The 8,018-nt window shown below is 45.2% G+C and overlaps 1 protein-coding gene across 1 annotated transcript; it reads right to left on the bottom strand.

The window, feature by feature from the left end:
* Positions 1-3,539: 3,539 nt before the first annotated feature.
* On the bottom strand, positions 3,540-5,258 carry LOC122907671 (C-C motif chemokine 8-like). Its single transcript, XM_044250482.1, has 3 exons — positions 5,121-5,258; positions 4,219-4,348; positions 3,540-3,826 (listed from the first exon to the last, which is right to left on the bottom strand). The coding sequence occupies exons 1-3, from the start codon at positions 5,194-5,196 to the stop codon at positions 3,721-3,723; spliced, it is 312 nt and encodes a 103-aa protein (XP_044106417.1). The 5' UTR covers positions 5,197-5,258; the 3' UTR covers positions 3,540-3,720.
* Between the last annotated feature and the right edge of the window lie 2,760 nt (positions 5,259-8,018).

Here is an 8,018-nt window from a genome sequence, read left to right as displayed (position 1 = left end):
GCACACCTGACGCTTCCTCTTCAGAATACAGAAAATACCTCCACTAATTCATAATAAAAAGACAGAAAATCTACAAATGGACAAAGTCTAAACTTAGAAATCTAAAGAATGGACAAAAGAAACTTCATGAGAGAAGATATCTGACCGACACTTGAATAGATAAACTCAGCCTCCTTAGTCATGAGTAAAGCGAAAATTTAAACCACAGCTATGTGGATTATGGGGAATTATGCTCATGCAGAATGGCTAACTTAAAAAGAATTGATAGAAAGAAGTGTTGCAATGCCAAATGTGGAAAAACTCTAGCCCTCAAACATTGCTGGTGGGTGTGGAAGTAAATTGAGGTGACGGGTTTGAAAAATATTTAGCAGTATTTGAAAAAAGGGTTTGGTGATTGAAAAGATACACATCCTATGACCCGTGTGTGTATTTCTACCAATCACCTATCGTCTATCTATACTCTCTGTTGATCTATTATCTATGGATCTATCATTTATCTATCATCTACCTGTAAATTCTTGAGTTTGTACCAGTACCTCCAATTTGAAGTTCAACACAACATGTGTTTTTTGTGGGTTTTTTTTTTTCCTCTAACCTTCTGACATTCTTATGTTTAGTCTATGGAAACTTCTCCAATAGTAAGTGACTGGACTTCCATTATCTTCAATACATTTACTTATTTACTAAATCCCTATGTCAACATTCTCCTAATTATGTAGCTAACTTAGTCCCAGTCATTTTGGCCCTGATGTGGGAGTCACCTTCTTGGACCCAGTCCTATAAAATATGTAGTTGAGTCCATGGTCTCGCCCCAGCCCTTGTGAACACACCAACCAAATGCCTAGCTCATTTCCTGGCCCAGACCCAGTGAACTTGTCTGTTGCGATCCAATTTCGACCCAAGGGAAGGAGAACAAATACTGACTCTATAATACCATGACTTAATTAAGCAAAGCCTGAGAGAAGGACCTGTGTGCCGATGGTTCTTTTGGAAGTGATCCCAGGCATCAGGACTGAGTAGGCACCATAGATGAAGAAGGAGGAGAAGCCAACCCAAGTATGAATAATTCAGGTCAGCTTAGAGGGCAATGGGGACTGATTCTCCTGAGATTACCTGAAAAGCCTATGGAATGGCTCCCAGAATCAACCTCTGGGAAGAAGGGTAGCAGAAGTGTTTGGACATCTGCCTCCATCCTGCATTGGTGGAAGGTTGTCTCCCAAAGTGTTTCCTCTCCCACACATCTGAACCTTAGGCAAATGTGCAGGCTGAGCCAACTCTTGACCTGAGAAGACACCCCAAAGAGGAACCTGTGGGCGGAAAGCAAGACATGAGGAGGACACTGGCAGCGGATGCCGAGAGAGCAAAGTGAATCACGGCCTGAGCCGAGGGTGAGATCAGAGGTGTGCCCAAGAGGAGGCATGCCAGCTTCCTGCGACGTCCCCGGTCTTCACCCCCAGTTGACAGGGGAATAAATGGGTTCACAGGAATGAAACACTCAACATGAGGAAGTGGATTTTTCAAAGCACTGCCGTCCAAGTCAGGCCATGGAAAGCATCAGCAACTTCAATGAGATGACGCATGATTTAGGATAATTATGTTTAATGTTGTGAACAAAGTTTGTTGTGAGTTAAATATAATGACACAGTCGCAGAGTACAGCTAGCTGGGCAAAGCTTGGGGAGAACAAGCGAGCTGTGTCTTGACTGTGGCCTGGGGGGTCAGTTTAGGCTGGGTCTCCATCCCTTAGCTGGGGATTCGTGGTGCAGCTCTTTCATGAAACCAGGGGTCCAGGCCTCATTAGCCAGCTTGTCCTTGAGGCTGTGGAAGAGAGATTGGAACTGGACGTGGCCCTTGTGGCCGGCTGACTCCCAGCTGTCTTATTGCTACTGGGGCATGGGTGTGCTACCTTGGACTTTAGTGGAAAAGCTTGTCTTCAGACAGGTGATCTATCTGACCGGTGTTTGCCAGTAGCCTGGGCTCCTGGCTGGTGCGATGATTTTAATCCAGGTCCCTTCCTTCCCCATTCTACCATAGCCAACAGGCACAGCCAAGTTTCCAAGAGATGTGGCTCCTAGAACTGGAGAGAGCTTGTGAGGTCACCTGCCAGGTCCCCTCGCTTTCTGCCTGTGACACAGTACAGGCTTCCCTTTCATATGGGGCATCTTAATGCCAGAGAGAGAGATTAACATTGACTTGACCTAAGTGACACAGAGTCAGGGTCAGTACTGGGACCAGAATCCAAGGGTCACGGTTCCCGGTGCACTGAACTCTGGCATCCCTCCACATGATCAACGATGCCAGGCTCTGCAGAGCTGCGTCATCGAGAAAACTATCCTCTTTCCCTCTGTGAGGGATCTGGTGTGGGTACTTTACTATGGTGGGCCTCATATCTGAAAATTGAGCCAGCTATGTTCATGCAATCCAAGGGAATCTCGACCTTAAGAGACCAGTAAGGAAAGGAGGCCCCATGCCTTTAAACAGATGCTTGCAGATTTGGGAGATTGGGGCTGGAGATACCTTCATTCTGGGTCTTAAGGACATCAGCCCTCTAAATAGTTGCTTTGTGAGATTGTAAGAGAAGGCCTATGTCCCGGGCCAAATGCTTTCCCTCTCCAACCTTTGACACAGCACTCCGTCTTGCCCATTCAACCCAACATCACCCCCATGACGATCCTGCTTCACCTCCCCTGCACCGTTAACAGTGACGTGCCCTCAGACTCTCCCTCCCACACTCCTCCCTGTCCTCGGACTCCAGGTTATCCTTCCTCATGTGCACCTTGAATGACACTTTCCTTCTCTCCTATTTCAAAACTTTTAATGCATCTTATTTTTTCCAGTGTCCAGCTAGATGGGAACTCCTCCCTCTGCCCCGGCTCTTGCTTCCCCTCCTGGACCAGCTCAGAAGAACCTTGTCATTTCCCATTGCATGTCATCCTTCAAGACCAGTCCTTTTAAGGATGCTTCAGGGAAAATCCTTAAAAGAGTTCCTAGGTGGTGGACATCTAGGTTCCTCTAGTTTTAAGTTAAGAGTCTGAATTTGAGAATTAATTAGATGGATAACACTTGCGGCTATAGACAAAATTTGAGGCAAGAGGAAGACTGGACAAAGGGAGGTGTGACAAGAAAAGAAATGGGCAGGTGACGTTGGGGACTGGAGCCAAAGGGCAGGAGCACCTGAATTCTCAGTTGCATCTGAAACACTTCTTAGAGGATGGCCCCTCAACCCCAAATTGCCAGCCATTGCTGCCATTTTCTGCTGCCCATCTAAATGTGACCCCATGAAAAATAAGACCAAGTAGCTTAGAGTCCTATATTTGTTTTTCTTTGAAAATTCCATAGTCATTAAATAACGTTAACTTCAACCACACTACACAGCAGACATTTGACATACAGGAGCGATGATTCACAAGAATACAGAAATGTTTCACTCTGATGATCCCCAAAAGGACCTCACAATACTGTAGACACATTGGAGGGAGAACATCGACATCCTGCCATGAATTTGACTGAGCTCACAGAAAAGAAAACATGCCACGGATTCTGTGCTTTATGTTCGGCAGGATTTATTAAATATTACTTGAGAAATGTGCTTTAAATTATTATACAAAATGCCTCTTGTTGTACATTGTAATAAAATAAGATTGCTCTGCCCTTGGGGAGGGTTGGGGGAAAATAAATAAGATTTTCTTCAGGCTCTGTCTCTCGGTCCAGGTGCAAAGGTTCAAGGCTTCTGGGTTGAGGACTTTTGGTCCAGGTGCTTCATGTTATCCTGGACCCATTTCAGCTGGGGGTCAGCACAGATCTCCCTGGAAGCTTTGGTCTTGAAGCTGTTGTGGGGAGAGAGGGCAGTTAGATGGAGCCTCTTGAGGTGACTGTTAGCTCCTAAACTTGAGGAGTTCTTAGGTGAGGGGGCTAGATAGGGACAGATGGGAGGGGAAGGATGGGAGGAAGGGCTCAAAAGAAAATTGCTCATGCTATCCCAGGGGAGACCCTCAGGCTGCTGACTGAAGGAACTTGAATGATCTAACCAAGCTCCTAGAAGGGGAGCCTGGAGGGAGTATGGATATCCCTCCTGCAGGCTCAGTTTCTCCATGGGGTAAAGATCCCTTTGGATCAGACAGTATATTTATCTGACTTGTTTGGGCGGGAATCCTGATCTCTTTCTCTTGTACAGAACTCAGAACTTTCGGCAGAGGGTGCTAGAGCATGGTCCACTTACATCACAGCTTCCTGGGGACACTGGCTGTTGGTGACCCTCGTGTAGCTCTCCAGTTTCTGCACGGGGACCTTCCTTTTGACCACACTGAAGCAGCAGGTAATGGGGATGGAAACTGAACCTGAAAAACATTCTGCGAAGAATGAGAGTTATAGGGCATCATAAACATGCATTTGCAAGTACAGGTGAAAGTAGGAGAAGACAAAGCAAACACACAATTTCCAACCAGGACCGAATGGTCCTACGTCCAGTGCCTTAATCCACATTCCATGGATTAATTGGTAGCGAGGAGTCCGTTTTCTCTACGGAACTACTGGGTCTTCACTGTTGACTGGGGATGAAGAAACGACACTAACCCTCTAGTGTCATTAGGAGGGTCTACTGACCCAAAACCTCTGACACCAAATAGATAAGTTCTAAGACCTTGTTTCCCAACGTTCTGTCCCCACGGGCTCTAAAGCCAACCAGTGTCACAGGCTGAGAGGCCTCTGGGTCCTTTTCCTCCTTACGTAGCCACTGGTACATGGGCTATAATCCAAATTTTGAAGCCCCAAACTATAGATCTTTTTTTCTTTCCCTCCACTACTGCCTGAAATGTCCTTCACATCCTCAATCAGAAATGGTCCCCACATCCCCAAACAATGTAAGGGTCATTGAGGTAGTGGTTGCGTTGAGTGTTTCTTCTCCAGGCTGGTGTCAGGAAGGACCATGGGGACTGGCCTCAGTGACCCAGGCATCTGGTTCTGCCTCTGACTAACTGTACCATGACAGATCTTCTCCTCCCCCTTGTTGGTTTCACTTTCTCCATTTCTGTAGTGTAGGCTAGGCAGCAAGCATGGGATGACTCATGCTGGGATGAGAGTAATGACAGTTATAAGGTAAGCCTTAGGATGAGAGGGCCTTACCTGGCTGGGCAAGCACCTGGATGCCGAAGGCGGCGGCCGTGAGCAGCAGGCACAGAAGCGTGGCGGAGACCTTCATGTCGGCAGGGAGCAGGGAGCTTGCGTTGTGAGCGCTGGAGGCTTCTGGATTGGTCTCAGCCTCTCTGCTCCTCTAGCTCCTTGGGCCACCCTGACTGCCTTTTATAGAGGGCAGAGAGCATGGGCGGGGCCTTGACATAGGACTTGGAATGAGCTGACTAGGCACCAGCTCCTGGGGGTGATTTCCGAACGCTGGAAGAAGGAAGCTGAACAGTTTCAGTTGTTCGTTTAGACTCTGTGGAGCAGAGGAGAAAGGGAGTGTGTTGTGCCTAGCAAAACATAGGAAGTGACCTCATGGGATGGAGAAGGGCTAGGAGTTCTGTGAAATGGAAAATGATCTTTGGAACGGAAGAATGGCAGCTGAGGTCAGAGTGGAGTGAAGACAGTCAAAGGCCTGGCCCTCTCTGGGGCCCAGGAGGCCTAGGATGGGGCCTTAAGTCTTTGTCTGAACTTTGTATCAGACTCAGGGCTCAGGCATCCTAAACTAGTCAGGCTCATTTAGAATGCCACGCAGCCTGATAGAACCCTGGTGGAACGTTGGAATCCAGAAAAATCTTCGTCTTGATGCCTTGCAATCTTATATTACGGAGCATGAGGACTGGACAGCACATACTGACCTTGTAGGGTGGTGGTTTCCAAATATTTTCTTTAGATGCTAAAGTTTCTTTCCAGGTGAACTCATTTGGAGAAGCCTGATAGTTCATGCAGATTTAGGTAGAATGGGTCTGTTTGAGAAAGGCCTTCAGTTCCCTTGTTTACACACAGTGCGAGCAGGGGTGGGGAGGGAAGGGAAGGAGCTAGGCTTGCAAACCAGTGATCTCCTGTGCTCTCTCTCTTCCCCTCCTGTGTCTGCCATTACAGTATCCTGCAGAAATTACACTGCCCTGACGCTCTCCTGTGCTCTTCCCTCGAATCTTTGTACTCTTTCTATACGTTTGCTTTCCAGAGTATCAAGTAGCTGGAATCATACAGTATGTAGCCCTTTCGAATTGGCTGCTTTCACTTAGAAATATGCATTTAAGGTTCTTGGTGTCTTTTCATGGTTTGGTAGCTCATTTCTTTTTATTGCTGAGTAATATTCCACTGAATGTATGTATCATTTTGTTTATCCGTTCTTCTATTGAGGGACATCTTGGTTGCTTCCAGTTTGGGGTAATTCTGAATAAAGCCTGCTATAATAATAAATAATAAAGCCTTTTTGTACAGGCTTTTGTGTGGACATAAATTTTCAACTCATTTGGGAGTTGTGATGGCTAGATTGTATGATAAGACTATGGCTAGCTTTATAAGAAGCCGCCAAAGGGTCTTTCAAAGTGCCTGTACCCTTGTGCATTCCCACCTGCAGTGAATGAGAGTTTCTGTTGTTCGACATCTTCATCAGCATTTGTTTTTGTCAGTATTTTGGATTTTAGCCACTTTACTGGGTTAGTCATATCTTAGTGTTTTAATTTGCAATTCCCTAAAGACATAGGATGTTGAACATATTTTCATATGCTAATCTTTCATTTGCATATCTTCTTTAGGGAGGTGCCTTGATGAGGTCTTTTACCTATTTTTAAAATCATGCTGTTTGTTTCCTTATTTTTGAGTTTCTTATTATTGAATTTTGATTTTTTGTATATTTTGGACACAAGTGCTTTAATGGAGATGTGTTTCACAAAGATTCTCTTCCAGGGTGTGGCCTGTCCTCTCACTCTTTTAATGTTGTCTTTCACATAGTCGTTTTTCGTCATAAGTCCAATTTATCAATTATTAATTTCATGGATCGGGCTTTTCATGTTGTATCTATGAAGTCATCACCAAACCCAAAGTCACAGTTCTTGGAAATCAAAAAGGATCCATCAAATGAAGGGAATTAAGTGTCCTATCCTCAGTCTAACCCTGATTAGTCAATAACTAGCCAATGACTTATTCAATGTGACCATGGACAAACTGACTCTCAGAGTCACTGTCCTCATCCAAAAAATATGGGGTTTTGACAAGATCAGGGATGGCAAATAGTTTTCAATCATGTATTATCTTGATAGAGTTAAGATGGATAATCAGAAAGGTTTTCTGGAAAAACCAACCAACCAACCAACCATGAGGCCTTAATTTGGGTTACTGAATATAATGCCATAATTGACTACTGATGTCAGCTGTAGGAAGTGGTACTTCCTATGTAGCACAATTTCTATTCCTGGGTTAAATAATACTTCAGCTCTTTGGTAACTTATTTTGTCTGTGATTATATGCAAAGGATCCAATCAGAGACGAGGGTGGCTAGTATGACAGGAACTGGCAGGGCGGTGTTTTCAACTTTCAGTTCTAGGAGAGGCAGAGTAGCCTGGTAGTTAAAATCTGGATTTGGATACTAGGATCGCTAATATCTGTGTCAGAGAAGAATCACGTCATCTAATTTCTTTACAGTTTAAATTCCTCACCTGTGCTGTGTTTTACTTATGTGGAAATTGAGATGACTGAGAATTTTGAATCATTCGACACCAAAAACTTACTCAGCAGAGTTAATATATAGTAAGTGTTCAATAAACAAGCTGTTAGCAGTAGTCAAATAAGTTGAGTATTGTATCTAGAACAAGCTAAGAAGGGACTCAGAGTGTGGCTCTTGGTCTCTCGCACAAGTTCTCCCTTAAATTGCTTCCGAACAAAGCTATGTGTTGGGACAGGCCTCCGGGAATGCCTGTGCTATAGATGAAGAAATAAAGGAGTCTCCTGGAAATAGAAAAGAAGTGGGGTTCTAGGGCCCCAGCATGAACCAGGGGAAAGGAATGTTGTGGAGGCCTTGGAGGAGCTGGGGGTCAGATCCCAGGGTTGATAAGGCAA

This window comes from Neovison vison, chromosome 5 (assembly GCF_020171115.1).
Source record: "Neovison vison isolate M4711 chromosome 5, ASM_NN_V1, whole genome shotgun sequence".
NCBI lineage: Eukaryota > Metazoa > Chordata > Mammalia > Carnivora > Mustelidae > Neogale > Neogale vison.
The sequence above is the reverse complement of the archived record's forward strand: the minus strand, read 5'-3'. Positions and strand labels throughout refer to the sequence as shown.

Bases quoted from the DNA above. Each gene is read 5' to 3' on its own strand.
- LOC122907671 (XM_044250482.1), bottom strand. From the start codon at position 5,196: ATGAAGGTCTCCGCCACGCTTCTGTGCCTGCTGCTCACGGCCGCCGCC. The intron at 4,349-5,120 runs GTAAGGCCCTCT...CATTCTTCGCAG, and splicing joins CCAGGTGCTTGCCCAGCCAG to AATGTTTTTCAGGTTCAGTT. The intron at 3,827-4,218 runs GTAAGTGGACCA...TCCCCACAACAG, and splicing joins TGTCCCCAGGAAGCTGTGAT to CTTCAAGACCAAAGCTTCCA.